Source organism: Narcine bancroftii, chromosome 1, assembly GCF_036971445.1.
Source record: "Narcine bancroftii isolate sNarBan1 chromosome 1, sNarBan1.hap1, whole genome shotgun sequence".
NCBI classification, from domain to species: Eukaryota; Metazoa; Chordata; class Chondrichthyes; order Torpediniformes; family Narcinidae; genus Narcine; species Narcine bancroftii.
In genome coordinates this window covers 285829707-285847067 of record NC_091469.1, presented here as the reverse complement: position 1 = coordinate 285847067, position 17361 = coordinate 285829707, and the positions used below count along the sequence as shown (strand labels likewise).

Genomic DNA, 17361 nt, shown 5'->3' with positions numbered 1-17361 from the left:
TATCCTCAGACAGTATCCTCAGACAGTATCCTCAGACAGTATCCTCAGACAGTATCCTCAGACAGTATCCTCAGACAGTATCCTCAGACAGTATCCTCAGACAGTATCCTCAGACAGTATCCTCAGACAGTATCCTCAGACAGTATCCTCAGACAGTATCCTCAGACAGTATCCTCAGACAGTATCCTCAGACAGTATCCTCAGACAGTATCCTCAGACAGTATCCTCAGACAGTATCCTCAGACAGTATCCTCAGACAGTATCCTCAGACAGTATCCTCAGACAGTATCCTCAGACAGTATCCTCAGACAGTATCCTCAGACAGTATCCTCAGACAGTATCCTCAGACAGTATCCTCAGACAGTATCCTCAGACAGTATCCTCAGACAGTATCCTGGTCTCTCCTAGTAACTCAAGCTGGCCAGTCCTGGCAACATCCTTGTGAATCCTTTGTTTCTTTTCCTTCTACCTACAGTCTGGTGACCAGAATTGTACAGTTGCTCAAGTGTCTGATCATCAGCTGTAAAATGATGTTCCAACTTGAAAGCAAGCAATGCACCACTCTGTTTACCACTTTCAGGGAAATACATGCTTGCACCCCCAGGTTTTACAACACCTCTTCGGAATCTGTCATTTACTGCCCTGTGTTAACTTTCCAAAACATCAATTCTGTTGCCTATTCTCCTATTTGTCCTATATCCAGATATCATGTTAGATACCTTTCACTAAGATTCCCACATGCTATCTAATCTACAGACTTACAAATCATGCCACCAGTATTCTCATCCAAAACATTAATACATGTGACAAGCAGCAGGGATTATAGCACCAATCACTGCAGCACACCGTAGATCACATGGCTCTAATCTGCCAACTAACTCTCCCCTATTAACCTCTGACTCCTTCAAATATATCCAATTATTTAGCTCACCTTGGTGCCCATGCGATCTTGCTTTCTTGGCCAGTCACCATATGGGGCCACCCTTCCTTGGAGTGTTAGTTCCCTTTGGTCAGTGGACTATTCTGCCGCATTCTCAATTCATTGGAAGCTTTACACCACAGTTGGATCCATTGCCCTGATAGAATTGATCTGAAAGTTATCCTGCTCTCTTGCATTGGATTCATGCTCCTGAATTAAGGGATAACATTCTGTTGGCTACTTTGTTTTGTGACTTTTGTGTGTCTTTTACGGCAGCAATCCTCAGCTGGGGACCTACAGGTCCCTGGGAGCCACAGCACATTTAAATAAAAGCCTCATTTTAATTTTGGCCTTGTGTATCATCAATCAATTTTGGTTTTTATGTAGTGAGTAGGAGAGAAGAAACCAAAATGTGACTGTTTCACCGAGAAAGGGACCACAAACCTTGAGCACAGTGTGTGTTGGGGGGGTGGGGGGCGGCATATTTGAAAAGGTTCAGAGTGGATGGTTTACAGGATGTCTCTGTTAAGGTGTTGAGTAAATGAGTGTTCAGTTCCTCTACCTGCCGTTCAGCTGGTTTTCTGAGCTATCTTTCTATCCAGAGTGCGATACCAGACACTGTCCTCTGTAAAATGTTCTCTCCTATGGGTTTACCCACTTGTGTAATCGGTTTCCAAGATTTGTATTCTGTTCACTGACACTGGGGAAGCTGTACAGTTTTGAATGGTTCCATTTGCATTGGTGTTCAGCTTGGCACGAACCCAGGGGTTCTCAACTTCTTTCCTTTCACTCACTTACCTCTTTAAATAATCCCTATGCCATTGATGCTCTGTGCTTAAGGTGGGATGTGGGTAGGAAGGAAAGATTGAGAACCATTGCTCTAGACCCAATTGTTACTGAAATATTTTGCTTGAGAAAAATTGTCATTGGCTCATTTCCTTTGGAGTTATGAAACCGTGCACGTAATGAGTCAATTAGGTATGATTAAAACAGCGGTTTTCAACCTTTTTCTTTCCACCTATATCCCACCTTAAGCAATCCCTTACTAATCACAGAGCACCCATGGCATAGGGATTACTTAAAGTGGTATGTGAATGGAAAGAAAAGGTTGAGAACCACTGCACTAACCCATGGGTCACTGACTCATTAAAGTACACCTGGTCCTGACGTCCAAAAGTTCAAAGCAACCAACCTCTGGGTACTTTGTATTTAAAAGAATTATTTGCTTGGGTTGTGCGTAGTTGCACTGGAGCTCATACAAATCCTTCCAATCCACTAACTTGCACCTACAGCGGAGAAATGTACCTTCTCACCATGCGGCTCATTATGGAGTAAATTAAGATTCCTTTATTGTCATGTAATAAAGACAGTGAAATATTGCATGGAATTTGATTATGTCTGCTGTAAGGCAGACAATTTCGCCATCGGCAGAAATTGCTTGAAGAGCCTCTTACTGTCAGAAAGAGAGTCTCCTCAGAGTCGCGGAGTGTCTATGGATTCACCTACAGAGCTGCCACAGCCAAACAGAGTCTAGTCCAAACCATGGGAACCACAGGTTCAGATCCAAACCTCAGACATGGTTAGGAAGCTTCCACTGCCCTTGGCACCCTCTCGGTTCCAATACCTTATACCCCTTCAGCCAGATTTGAGCCAATCCTTGTGGCAATGTACAATGACTGTCTGTGAGGGCTGGTGATGGACAGGCTGGAATGAACAATGCAGACACGATGAGATGCAAGGCTCCAGTAGCGTGCTGGTATGACCCTCAAGGGCAGCCACTCTGTGTTGACTGGCTGGATTCTGTGTCTCTCATGGACCCCTCCCATTGGCTGTGATGGAAACTCCTTTCTCCCCCTTTATTTGGCATCAGGGTTCCCCTGTGTTACTGTGGGAAAAAGTCTCTGAGCTGGGGCAAGTTGTACAGTTTCTTTCCCCACTCATTAACCCTAACATTGGACTGGCACGTGGTGGGGGGGGTAATGTGATCTCCAAGGGCTGTTGCCTTCAATAGTTTGGTTTCTTTTATAAAATTGGCAAGAATTCTGTTTTAATTTGGGAAATTAACAAATAAAACAAACAGATCCTTAACTCTTGGTACATAATTCCTGGGCCCATTTTATTTCAAGTATTGAGAAGATTTAAAAAAAATAATAATAATTTGAATCAGACTAAACAGTGCAGTTGGCTTGTATCAATGTTATTGCACAGTGATAGATTAAAAATTTAAAACCTTGTTTGTAGGCAGGAGCTGGTTGACTTTCCCACATCAGTAGATGTTGGGCCTGCTGACAGCTCGTTAGCTGAACTGCTTGATAACTTGAGTTTAAAACCTGCAAGTTCTTCTCGAATTGAAACTTCACGGCTGCCTCAAACAGGTCAGTATCTCTCTGCTTTGAATAACTCTGATGTTTTAGACTAACAATGTGATAAGTTGACCTTTCTGTGTAGACCAGCTTTTCACCTTGGTGAACACTGCACTTGTTCTGATGAGTAAAACATGAAAGTCTGCAGACACCGTGGTTAAATAAAAACAATATTGGAGAAACTCTGTAGGTCAAACTGAGTCCTTTATGTAGCAAAGTTAAAGATGGTTTTCTCTACATCAGAGAGACTGGACACAAACGGGGAGATCGCTTCACTGACTTTTGCTCTGTCTGGGACCTCTCCAACTGGATGGCATTAATGTTGACTTCTCCCATTTCTGCTCGCCTACTCCCTATTCTTCCTCTCTTCCCTGTCTTCTATCCACCAGCTCTCCACCCCTTTCCCTCTCCATTCAGAGCCATCGCCCTCCCTCCCCCTGTTTGCTTCTGTGCCCTCCCTCCTTTATCTACCTATTACCTCCTGCGCAACTCCCCCCACCATTTTGTTCAGGCACCTGTCTACATTTTTTATACCTGGATGAAAGATTCAATCACAAAACATTGGTTCTGTACCTTTATCTTTGCTATATATGGTCTATTCTCCTGGACTGTTTTTACTTGTTCTGATTTGGCCTGTCCTTAAACAGACTGCTTCTCTTCATTGAAATGGATGATTATCACCTTAAATTTAAGAAAAATTAAATTGGAGAAACAGCATGATAACAGGCCCTTCCAGCCCATGACCCGGCATCGCCCAAATACACATGTGATTAATTAACCTACTAACCCCCTCTGACTTTGGAGGAACCAGAGCACCCATAGAAAACCCAGGAAGACACGGGGAGAACTTTCACACCTCTAATAGGATTCAAACCCAGGTCATTGGCACTAACAGCACTGTCCACTTGGTATTGTGAAAATCTTTTTGTAAGCTGTGTATTTCTTCCTGGCTCCTTGTGCTGGGTCAACATACTTTGCTGTTGACAGCTGAGGTACTGTTAGCAAGTTGTTGCTCATTGTAAACTAGGGCAAGGGTTAAGCTAGTGTTGGGCCATGAAGATATTGAGGCAAGTCTAATCATTGGTATATTGAATAGTTGCAGTGACCTAGTGGACAAGTGTAGTGAGGAAACAGGCCCTCTATCACAGCTTTCCCATATTGACCAAAATATCCCACTCACACTCGTCCCACCTTCCTGTGTTTGGCTTGTATCTCAAAATTTATCCTTCTGTGTAGCCAACCAATTTTTAAAAAAATGTTGCAATAGTTCCTGCCTCAGCCACCTCCTTGTTAACCACTTTTCTCCCAGCCTGGAAGAGGCTTCACATGCAATGCAATATAATTGTCAGACTTTCCTTGGCAGTATTCCTGAGGATTTTAAGGGTAGCGGGTGTACAAAAACTCCACCCCTGCATTGCACGTACTATCCTGATGAGCTCATCAATCACAGTGCTTCAAATTATCCTGGGCCAATAGCATTTTGACTATTTATTCCACGTACACTGGATGCCCACACTTTTGTACATTATTTGGCTTGAGATGATTGAAATATTTTCTATGGAATTTATTTTTGCTTCCAACATCATTGCAATTAACTTTAAGCTTCATTTGTGCCAACTTTTTTTAAAAAGCAAAGCATTTCCATATTCATTCATTGTGTAAAGGGAAGATGTGCAAAATAATTACTGTAAATAATTAAACCTAAAAATTGAAAAACGATGAAGCTTCCCAATTTCAAGTTTAGCTGTTCGGATTATGAAGCCATAGAACTTTCTAGGACAGAAACAGGCTCCTTCGACTCTTCTAGTTTGTCAAACTATTTTTCTGCCTAGTCCCACTTACGTGCACTCAGCCCATATCCCTCCATACCTCTCCAAATTCTTCGAGCCCACATTCCCACTCTCTGTGTGAAGAAGTTCCCCCTAAATGTTTCCCCTTTCACCCTTAACCCATGTCCTCTGGTTTGTATCTCGCCCACCCTCAGTGGAGAAAAAATCAGAGGTGAAAATAACAATTGTCCATTTTTAGTTGCCCTCGAATTTGGAATGTAGCAACTATCCTGAACCACTGCACTCTGAGAATAAGCAAAATTACATAAAATGAACAACCATTTGGGTTGAGTATTTTACATGTTTAAATGCTTGGGAACATCCTCCACCATTGTAAATGGTTCAATTTTCTTCCTAGCATGCTATTCTCTCTCGTGAAGTATTTTGTTTTGGGGCCAATAGAACTATTTTATTTTTAAAAAATAAATTGAAGCATTGTTAAATACAAACAGTTTAGCTCTTGTACGCCTAAAAATCATGCAGTCTGAGTAAAAGGTGGGGCTGTTTTAAACTGTCAATGTTTGAGATTGAGTAACATTTGAAATGATCGCAATAATCTATTTAATTTCCTTCTTGCAGTTGTCAATGAGATATGGCAGGAACAAACAATGTTACGTCTCCTGCAACTGATTGAGCTTCCAATCTTGGACTCGCTGCTGGACAGAAAGGGGCACTGGCTGAAATCTCAGACTTCAAGCAGCGATGCTGTGACCAGCAGCTTGCTGGATCGAGAAATCCTGAAGGCTTTTGGCGATTCTCAGTATGTATTTGTGAGATGTGCCCGTAATTGTTCCATTTCCTGGTGGTGCAGAACCTTAAAGCTCTGTGCTATTTTGTGAAAACCAGTTAGTCTGGGAGTTGCAAGGACAAGTGGTGGCATTGGACGGAACTGAACAAGGAAGAACTGTGCAGTTGTACTTGTGTGTGTGACAAACTCTCATTGACATTGACCTTGCTGCATTTTGGATTGTCCAACAAAATTCATGCCAGTGCTGCCCTCTCCATGACAGAACCTGCCTGCTGGGTAATTAAAAGTGTACATTTTTTTGCCTTGTCCTGCAATTTCACAAAACAGTCATCGGTGCAGAAAAAAATTAGTGCTGCCTCTTTGAAACAGAAATTTCTATTTTTTTTCCATTAGTTACTGACTGGAGTGTTCAATATGCCACTATTCAAGGGATTTTACCACCTCTTTGCTGGTTGAATAGAGTTTAACATTTGAATTTAACCTACTTTTGGCTGCTTTGATCTTGCTTGAGCCTCGTGTTTAAGAATTTGTAAGTGCTAAAGAAAGTGTGGGAAAAACAAGTTTTATCAGAACTACACAAGAAATAAAGTTGTAGCTCTCGAAAAACACTAGACATGTGGACTTGCATCTTTATAAAGAGAAGGCCAGAAGGAAATGGTTAAAATTGAGTTTAAAAACTGGTTAAGGCTTGCTGCTTTAGATGTAAATTGACCTCAATGACCAAATCTTGCCCAAGAGTGGACCTACTTGAACCTAGAGCTGGGATATGAATGACATGCAGCAAGGTAGTAGTGGGAGGAGTTTATATGATGCTTTATGGCCTGATTTTTGAGGTAAAGGATGGTGTTCAAAACTGGAGAGTTGGTAATCCTTTCACAACTGTCTATAGTTTTCAGCAATACCCTTTATCTTTGTAAAGATTTTGTTTTAGCTTCTTTGCATTGCCATTAAATTAAAGTATTTAACCATAATTTTCCTTCTAACATAGGCGGCATGGTTAGCTCAGTGCTGTTACAGTCCCAGTGATTGGCAACCCACGCTGTCTGTAAGGAGTTTATGTTCTCCCCGTGTCTGTGTGGGTTTTCCCGGGTGCTTCAGTTTCTGCCCATTCTTCAAAACGTACTGGGGGTGTGGGCTAATTGGGTGGCACGGACTCATTTGGTCGAAATGGCCTGCTACTTTGCTGTGTGTCTAAATTTAAAAATGTTTATATTTAAATTAAAAATGTCAGCTAATTGATCTCTCAGGGTTGCTTTGTAATATTCGTTCACTTAGTATAGTGAATGAAAACGAAAGTTTTCTGCATCAGCCAAACACACCCTGAGGGTGTATTTGGAGGGTGGGAGGAAACTGGAGCACCCAGAGGAAACCCACACAGGCCTTGGGAAGAGTGTACTAACTCCTTACAGTGATAGATACTCACTGGAGTAGCTGGTGCTGTAATAGTGTCACATAAACCTTGAGTGAAGTTCCTGCTGGTCCCAAGTTTAAATTCACTGAAGCTAACTACTTTCTAAGAAATACTTTTGCATTTTATTTCTTCCAGGGATGACGAATGGTTGTCGGCTGCGATTGCTTTGCTGGAGTATCTCCCGGACATCACTGTGGTTGAAATCAGTCGGAACATTCCGGAATCGTCCTGTGACGTGGACCAGTGCAAAATGCTGCTTTTTGATGCCATTACTAAATATTATGGTCAAAGCAAAGAGCCTCTTCTTACCAATGACCTCTTTGACATTCACACAGGAGTGGCAGAACTGATTGGTACGTATAATTCTGTAATTACTGATACCTTGTCAATAGTCCATTCATAACCATGTAGGTGCTTGCCAATCATTTAATATTGAAAGCCATAAACTGCATGCTTTACAGTAGTTCACCCAATGCTCTGGAGGGGGGTGGGGGGTGGTGGGAGGGTGTGGAGGGTGGAAGGAATTGTGATTGACAAGCATGGAATGATGTTACATGAAAGTGCATGTGATGGAGATGCAAGTGTGACCAGGATGCTGCAAAGGGAACAGGCCCTTCCAAATGATGTCACTCTCTGTTGGGGGTGGTGCTGGTGTGAGACTGTCCTGTGGGAGCGGTGGAAATTAAAAAGGAATGTGGAGTCTGGTGGAATAGCAAGCGAGTACCAGGAGGTGTTGCTCTGGGGAGGGGGGAGTGGGGTTAAGGGGGGAGGGGTGGAGAAAGATTGAAAGGAGCATTAGTGCGGAAAATATAAACTGAATATAGCATGGGATAAATGGGGAATGGGGCCTGTACAGGAAGAGAGGGTGTGAGTGCAGTGGACATGGTGCTGGACATTGACGGGACTGCAATGGATGTTGGTTAAATCTTTAACATTTTTAAATTTGGACAAAACAGCACAGTAACAGGCCCTTTTGGCCAAAAGCCCTTGCCTCCCAGATATCTCAATTAACCTGCAACCCCTGTACTTTTTGAAAGGTGGCAGGAAACCCACGCAGACACAGGGAGAACATACAAGCTCCTTGCAGAGAATGGTGGATTCTAACCTGGGTTGATGACGCTGCATTGGCGTTGCGCGAACCACTACGCTAAAGGTTGCTGATCTTTTCCCTGAGAAGCTGCAGGTGGAACATAACAGGAACTAGTCTTTTGAAGTACAAGAGCAGGCAGCAGTGCTGGTGCAGTCATCAATTTACAGGGAGAAGGTGGCCCTGGGGCAACGGTCCCCTCTGCAGAAACCAATTCCAGATTGCCCATGGCTGTCATTTATTCATGGATGTGTAGCACAAAACCTTCGGCTCAACTTGTGCTTGCTAACCTGAGTAGTTCAATCTGCCTGTTTGGCCACATCTGAGGAAGGACATCCTCGCCATGGAGGGGTGCAGAGAAGGTTCACTAGACTGATACCAGGGATGGAAGGACTTGCATATAAAGAAAAGCTGAATAGACTAGGCTTGTATTCTCTGGAATTTAGAAGATTGAGGGGGGATCTTATAGAAACATATAAAATTATTAAGAGTTTAGACAGACTAGATGCAGGAAGGTTGTTTCCAATGCTGGGGAAAAACTAGAGCCAGGGATCACAGTTTAAGGATAAGGGGGAAGTTTTTTTAGGACTGAGATGAAAATTTTCTTCTCTCAGGATGGTGGGTCGATGGAATTCTTAGCCACAAGAAGTAGTTGAGGCTGGTTCCTTGTCAATATTTAAGAGTAGGCAGAAGGAGAAGAGAATGAAAAGAACTGACTCAGTGGAATTTCTTGTTTGTTTTTATTGAGTGACAACATTGTTTGACGGGTTTAATGTATCCTATTTTCTGAACTTTAAATGAATGGGAGGGGAGGTAGGGAGGGAGGGGGGGGGGGAAGAAAATGACACTGTATATGTTCAAGAGGGAAAATGTATGTATCTTGATCAATGTGGTTTATAGTGTGAAAAATAAAAAATTAAAAAAAAAAAAATAAAAAATTAAGACTAGGTAAGCTTTGCCCTTGTGGCTAAGGGGATCAAGGCAGGAACCGGGTACAGATCAGCCATGATCATATTGAATGGTGGTGTAGGCTTGAAGGGCCAAATGGTCTACTCCTGTACCTATTTTTCTGTTTCTATCCCTTACATTTCCTGTCCATGCTGCCTGTCTGTCTTTTAAACATTGAAATTGTAGCTTCCTCTGCCAGCTTGCTCCATATCCTCACCACCCTCTGGAGAAAAAAACACTCTCCCTACTCCCTTTTTAAAAACTTTCCTCTCTCCCTAAATTTGGTCCTAGACTCCCATGCCCTGGGCAAAAGACTGTCTATTTGCATCACTGAGTCTCTTGCGCTTCCATTCTGTCACACATTCTCATTGCACTCTCCATCCCTCCCATTTCCCTGCAGCCAGTCTAAATCCTGAGGAGTTGCCCAGGAAGAACATAGAATGTTACAGGCCCTTCAGCCCACTATGCTGTGCGACCTTTGTAAACGTACTCCACAATTTTTCCCTTCCTTGCACTTCTAACCCTCTTATTGCATCTATGTGCGTATCTAACAGTCTTTTGGAAGGAGTGGAGGTCAGATAAGTTGATCGTGGAACCATCTTGCTCCCTTGCAGTGTTGCCAGGCAGCAAATATTGAAGTACACTTGCAAATTTTAAATTCTGCTGCAGGTGTACAGTGCAAAGCCTCAAATGATCTTTTAGCTGTCATTTCCTTGAGTATGAAGAATGTATTTTTGAAACAAATGAAATGTGTGCAATGCATAGAAAGCTCGAATCTAGCAGAGCAAGAATTTCTAGTTTGCATTGGTTGGTTCCACTCTTCTTCTGGGTCACCAGCAGAATGTTTGTTACAGTGCCAACACACTGAGCATTTTATTCGTGGGAAGGTCATGAATGAAATCAAGTCCTACTTGAATAGTTGTAGGCAATATTGTTGGAAGTTGTAGTGTTTCCTGTATTTTAAGTGTTTTGGGTGTGCTCAGTTACACAACATCCTAAGTTTATGCAACATCTTTAATATTGTTAAACACCCCAAGGCACTTTTGTGTTTCCAGCAATGGGCTGAATGTTTTTTTTTAAAAATGTTAAATTTAATTTTTTTAAAAAAATGTAATTTAATTTTTTTATAGCACGGTAGAAGCTGATTCTGTCCATTAAAACCCATGCTGTCCAATTGCATCCAAATTGACCTACAGCCCTGTACATTATTTGGAGGGTGGGAGGAAACTGAAGAACCCAGGGAAAACACATGCAGACACAACAGTGCCAGATTTGAACGAGGGCCACTGATATTGTTATAGTGTGGTGCTATCAGTTAAGCCACCTATTAAGATTTCATGAAGATTAGCCACAGAGCTGGATAAGAAAATGTGATGAAAGGCTTGATCATTAGTGAATTTTAAGGGACATTTCATAAGAAAATGTAGAGAGGCTGAGAATTTTAGGGAGGTATTTCCCAAACTTGATCTGTAGGGAGCCAAAGGTGTGTCTGCTAGGGACAGTGTATTTTTTTAAATTTAAATTTAGAATGAGCAAGAGGTCATTGAATTGTCACACTTTAAATCTGCTGCTTTCTCCACATCAGTTGTGAAGCTATTGAGAAATCCTTCCTTGTGCCTTTAGTGACGAAGTCTGAGGTTGAAGAAAGGTTCATGTTGAAATAATCTAGTGCAGTACAAATGTTTAATTTATTTGAAATGGTGGGCTTTTTTGTTTTGAGGTATAATTAAGTTTCTAGCTACTTGTATATTTTTGAAGAATTTTTGATGCATTTTAATGAGTAAAATTACTTGGAAGATGCAAAAATTATGGGTTTCAATTAAGTTTGAAAAGGATTTTTTTTCTTCTCTGATGTACTCTTTTCTTCATTGAGCTTGAAAGAGTTTACATTTCCTTTTGTTCCACTGTTGGCAGCAGAGCCGATCCAGACACTAAGCTCTTAGACCTCTTGTCCATCAGAGGTAGCATCAAACTTGCTTCAAACCCAACTTCCCCCTCTGATAGTAGCCTTCGTCTCATTGATTTCCTGTGATTGATGTTTTATTTTTGCTATAAAGCCATTCCATGAAGGAAAGTTATTGCATTGAATGCTAGAAGTCTGAAGTCTGATCTCTGTGCGAGTGTCATCCCCCCACCTGCCTCAGTTTTGTTGATCCCAAATTCTGGCATTGGTGAAAAATACTGAAAAGTGAAGATTATTTTATAGATTTTTTTAAAAATTCTGACCTTTTTGACCATTTGTTTGAAATTTCCCTGTTTCTTAATTTTGAACCCATTTTGTGTTTAAAATTTTAATGGAAGTACTGGCTTTTTCAATCTTTTGATTTGTTTTATGCAAAATACATAGGTACATGTGATAATAATGATAAAGTAAATTAATAACAAGTTACAAATATCAAATGACAGCAAGGTGCATACACATGAGCCCATCTTATTAATTGGAAAAGAGAAAAAATATTTCTAAACTAAGAACTATGAAGATGGTTGGCCAAGTTAAGGGGTCCACTACTACTAATAGTAACAATGGGATCAAAGAGACCAATAATCTACAGAGGGAAGCAAAAAAACACTACTTGGGATTGAGAAGAAGTTGATGTTAAATCCATTGGTTCACTCACTCCAAAGATTGCAAAAAAAAGGGCTGGGAGTCAAGTTGATATTAAGAACTAATGACAAAGTGTAAAACACCCCTTTCCAGGAATTAGAGAGAAGAACCTTCCTTGGTTATGCATTTATTACATTTAGAAGAGATGTTTTTACACCCCTTTCCAGGAATTAGAGAGAAGAACCTTCCTTGGTTATGCATTTATTACATTTAGAAGAGGTGTTGGGATAAAATTCAGTTAATTGAACCTTGGTAAAATGGGCCCAATGGGCTACTTTAAATTATATTAATGAGTGCCGAGCATAAAGGAGAGTGAACACATTTCAAAATAGAATCCCACGTAGTTTCGGCAAATGGTCATTGAAAGTCTTGTTCCTATATTTTTTTAATACCACCCAGGAAAGAAGAGAATGCCTTTTAGTAGATTTAATGTCTAGGTCAATCCATCCTGAAGCATCTTGGTACTCATTATGTTGAATCCAAATAATGATACATCTAATAGTCGCTCCCCAGTAATAACATCTAAAATTGGGTAATGCCAAACCCCCATTAAAAAAAATATTTTGAAGGAATTTTTTAGAGGTGGGGGGGGGGGCTTATTTTTCCAAATAAAGGAGATGAGAGAATCAAATAAATCAAAAGAAATATTTAGGAACAAAAAACCTAAAATACAGTTTGGAAAATATAAGAATTTTGGTATAATATTCATTTTGATAATAATGCGTCCAATTAAAGTTATCGAAAGGGGAAATCATTGAGCTAGGAACTTGTTAACATGTAGGGTAAGGAAATTTTCCTTAAACAAATTATTAAATCTTTTAGTAATAGTAATGCCTAGATGGCTAAATTGTTTTTTTTTTAAACAATTTTAAAAGGGACAGAGGAATTTAAGGAGCAGGAAGAATTCTAAACTAACATTTCATTCTTTTGCAGGTTTAATTTATATCCTCAGAATTGACCAAATTGATTGAGAAGTAGCAAGATGTGTGGAATCGAGCGGTCAGAATTAGATGTGTACAGCAGAAAATCATTAGCATGGAGAGACTCCTTATGAGTATTTCCAGCTCCAGAGATTTCTGCTGATTGCTGAAAACTGGCTGCTAATGGTTCCAAAACCAAATTAAATAAGGGAGGACTTGAGGGACAACCCTGTCTGGTTTCACGATGCAGTTTAAAGGGTTTAGATTTAATTGAAGGAGACAAAAATTGAAACTGTAGGGGATAGTTGTATCAGTTTTATCCAATTGATAATTTGAGAACCCAACCCTAAATTAAATTTCTCCGGTACACAAAATAAGTATTCCCATTCCACTCTATTGAATGCTTTTTGGCATCTAAAGAGATGATACATTCAGAGAACGAAACTGTAGGGGAGTAAAGGATACCTAAGAGATAGTGAATGTGGGTAATGTCCTTTAATAAATCCCATTTGGTCCTCAGAAAAAAGGGGAATAACATTCTCTAGAGGCCAGGATCTTAGACAGAATCTTGGCATCAAAATTTAAAAGGGAAATTGGTCTATAAGAGGAACAATCTAAAGGATCCTTATTCTTTTAAGAATAAGGGAGATGTCTTCAGATGATTTTTTTTTAAACATTTCATATTTATTGTCAGAGTACATGCATGGCATGACATACAACCCTGCAATTCTTTTTTCTGCAGGCAAGGCTGAATCACCATTGTTGGTAGTGCAAAAATAAAATGACTCATAGTTCACATGTAAACAAAGAAGTGTAAGCAAACTGCAATACAGAGAGAGAAAAAAAATAAAGTGCAAAAGTAAAGGTCCTTAAATGAGTCCCTGATTGAGTTTGTTGTTGAGGACTCTGATGGTGGAGGGGGAGCAGCTGTTCCTGAACATGGTGGTACTAATCAAGTACTTTTTAAGCCAACAATACATTTCAATAAAAGGGGGCTTCCAGTGTAGATGGCAAGTCTCCACAAAGGACTGATCAGAACCTAATGGTGGAGCACGTAGTAGTAGTGGCTTTAAGCCTGACCGTGTAGAATTTGCATGCTCTTCCTGTGACCACCTGGCTCCCCTTCGATGCTCCTGTTTCCTTGTTCCAAAGACGTCTGTCTGGGTTAGTGAGGTAAATGTGAGGTGATTCACTTTGGAAGGAAGAATGGAAGTTCAGATTATTATTTAAATGGCAAGTGATTGCAGCATGCTGCTGTGCAGAAGGAATTGGGAGTGCTTGTGCATGAATCACAAAGATTTGGTTTGCAGGTGCAGCGGGATATCAAGAAGGCAAATAGAATGTTGGCCTTCATTGCTGGAGGAGCAGGGAGGTTCTGCTGTAACTGGTCAAAGTCCTGGTGAGGCCGCATCTGGAGAACTGAATGGAGTTATGTTCTTACATGAAGGATGTACTGGCTTTGGAAGTGGTGCACAGGAAGTTCACCAGGTTGATTCCAGAGATGACAGGGTTAGCCTATGAGGAGAGATTGAATTGTCTGGGACTATACTTATGGAATTTAGAACAATGAGAGGGGATCTTGTAGAAACTTTCAAAATTATGAAAGGCATAGCTGAGATAGAGGTAAGCAAGTTGGTGGGGAGATTAGAACTAGGAGTCATAGCCTCCAGATTTTGGGCAGAGATGAGCAGGAACTGCTTTTCCCAGAGAGTGGTGAATCTGAATTCCCTGCTTATTGAAGCAGTGGAGGTGACCTCAGTAAATATACTTAAGGTTGGATAGATTTTTGTACAGCTGAGGAATATGGGGAAAAGGCAGGTAGGTTGAGATGAGCCTATCATCAGATCAGCCACGATCTCATTGAATGGCAGAACAGGCTCGATGGGCCGGGTGGCCGACTCCTGCTCCTATTTTTTGTGTTCTTGTATTAATCGGCCACTAAAATGTCCCTAGTGTCCACGTGAATGGAAATATCTGAGAGCATTGAAGAGTGGATTGCTGGAAAAATGATTGAGGAAATTAATTGTTCTGGCTGTCGTGGTTAATGGGCTGTTCCCTTCTCTATCAAAGGGGAATGTGGATAATCTGGTTTCCCCATTTTTAAACTTTGTGAATCTGCCTCTTCATTCTCACCTTGTTTTTGCTGTCAAATCTTTGGATCAGTTGTGAGCTTTTCACAATCTTTGTGGTACGTGCCTCAGCCTGTAATCTTTTCAAGATAGAAACTCTTTCCCTCTGAAATGAGGTGGTAGCTTATTGTTGCTGACAGTTTTTCCTTTATTCCCTAGAGGAGATAGTGGCTCAGTTGGTACCACTCAGTTGAGTTGGGAGGTCGTACATTCCAGGCTCCCCTGCTGCAGTACTATTATTGTGAGACACTAAACTATGATTAATCTGTGGGATGTAATTCTTTTTGGCAAAGTACTCTGGAAGGAAAGTATATTTCTATTGAAACTAACCACCTCTGATAATTTATCAGGAGTTGTGCATGACAGCATTGGTAACAAGTAACTGGCAAACCTAATAACTTCATTAAAGCACGATGCTGAAAAAGCTCATCTGGTCAAACAGTGCACTTCATATTGTAAAGATATAAACCAATAATTTTATAACTTAACGTTGTTGAGATGGCTGTATAATTGGGGAAGTATATTTGAAATGCTGTTGTCTGCTCTGGTGTGTGGGTCCTTTCCAACAAGTGTGTGATAGTCCACAACTCCCTACCCCAATTAATTCTCACCTATTCTCTCTCCTGTCCTCCTATCCATATCGAAATAACACCACTGTTCCATACTCCTCCCCTGCCTTTCATTACTTCTCAGCCTTTTAATTCAGGTGCCTGTCTGCTTTTTGCTCATACCTTGAAGGGATCAGGCCCAAAACGTTGGTTATATGTGTTACCTCTTATGGACGCAAGGAGACCTGCTGAGTTCCTTCAACACTTGTGTGTTTTTATTACAATCACAGCATCTGCAGACTTTAGGGTTCAGAATATTCTATTTAAACCAAACGCTTGGGCATGTATAGTGTGTAAATAGTAAATGTATCCATCATGCCCTTTGGGGCAGCTCCCACCATTTGCCCACAGCTCAAGAGTCATTTGAAAGTGTCAGTAGGGCTGTGTAAGTTGAATGAAAGATGTTTGGAGGTGATATCGAAAATAATTTTCTCCTTTCTGCCTCTGGTGTGGTGAATTAGTTGGTTTTGACCTGTTCAAAGTGTAATCAGTGCTCCATGTTAAATATAATCAGTTCTCCATTTGATCCTGGAATTTAACATTTTGTATTTACATTTCAATGTCAAATCTGTTGAAATTTTCAAATACAAGCAAGTCACCGTTACATCGATAACAAAGGGCTAAAAATGTAACTGATTAACTTTTCCTTGTATTAAAGCAGTGGTTCTCCACCTTTTTCTTCACTCACATACCACTTTAAGTATTCCCTATGCAATCGGTGCTCTGTGATTAGTAAGGAATTGCTTAAGGTGGCATTCACAAAATTATTAATTTATTTTTATACATGAATACTTGACTGCATTATGTATTTTGTATAGTATGTCTGTTATATATGCTCATGTAATAGAATTTTTGGGGACCAATTTTTCAGGTCAAATTAAGAGGGGTTGACTTTTACAACTTTTGACCGCAAGAAGTACCTGCGTTATTCAAGGCGTCGGGAGCTCAGATGGCCGGGACTGGCTGGTAAACACGCATTCAGGGCATTGGTGATCTAGGCAAAGATTTGCCTCAGTGGGTGGGACCAGAAATAGGGGTTGTGGGGAGGGGTTTGACTTGGGATATAAGGAAAATGCGTGATTTTTGGGTCAAACAAAAAGGTTGACTATTACACGAGTATATGCGATTATGCCTGGTTGTACATCTGCATGTTTTGCAGCGAAGACTGGAGAATGCTGTTTTGTTGAGTTGTCCTCCATCAGCCAGCTCCCCACCATGACTACCAGCACCCCCACATCTCCATCGGGCACACAAAACTCAAAACGGTCAACCAGTTTACCTATCTCGGCTGCACCATTTCATCAGATGCAAGGATCAACAACGAGATAGACAACAGACTCTCCAAGGCAAATAGCGCCTTTGGAAGACTATACAAAAGAGTCTGGAAAAACAACCAACTGAAAAACCTCACAAAGATTAGCGTATACAGAGCCGTTGTCATACCCACACTCCTGTTCGGCTCCGAATCATGGGTCCTCTACCGGCATCATCTACGGCTCCTAGAACGCTTCCACCAGCGTTGTCTCCGCTCCATCCTCAAAATTCATTGGAGCGACTTCATCCCTAACATCAAAGTACTCGAGATGGCAGAGGCCGACAGCATTGAGTCCACGCTGCTGAAGATCCAGCTGCGCTGGGTAGGTCACGTCTCCAGAATGGAGGACCATCGCCTTCCCAAGATCGTGTTATATGGCGAGCTCTCCACTGGCCACTGTGACAGAGGTGCACCAAAGAAGAGGTACAAGGACTGCCTAATGAAATCTCTTGGTGCCTGCCACATTGACCACCACCAGT

The 17361-nt window shown here is 41.1% G+C and overlaps 1 protein-coding gene across 4 annotated transcripts in view; it reads left to right on the top strand.

Annotated features, from left to right (window-relative positions):
* depdc7a (DEP domain containing 7, paralog a) overlaps positions 1 to 17361 on the top strand; it is a 40136-nt gene that overhangs the window by 5515 nt on the left and 17260 nt on the right. For all 4 annotated transcript variants that reach the window (XM_069902407.1, XM_069902395.1, XM_069902402.1 and 1 more), the window contains exons 3-5: positions 3161 to 3294; positions 5691 to 5871; positions 7406 to 7623. In XM_069902407.1, the coding sequence (XP_069758508.1) occupies positions 3161 to 3294; positions 5691 to 5871; positions 7406 to 7623 (533 nt within the window). The remainder of the gene's footprint in view (positions 1 to 3160; positions 3295 to 5690; positions 5872 to 7405; positions 7624 to 17361) is intronic.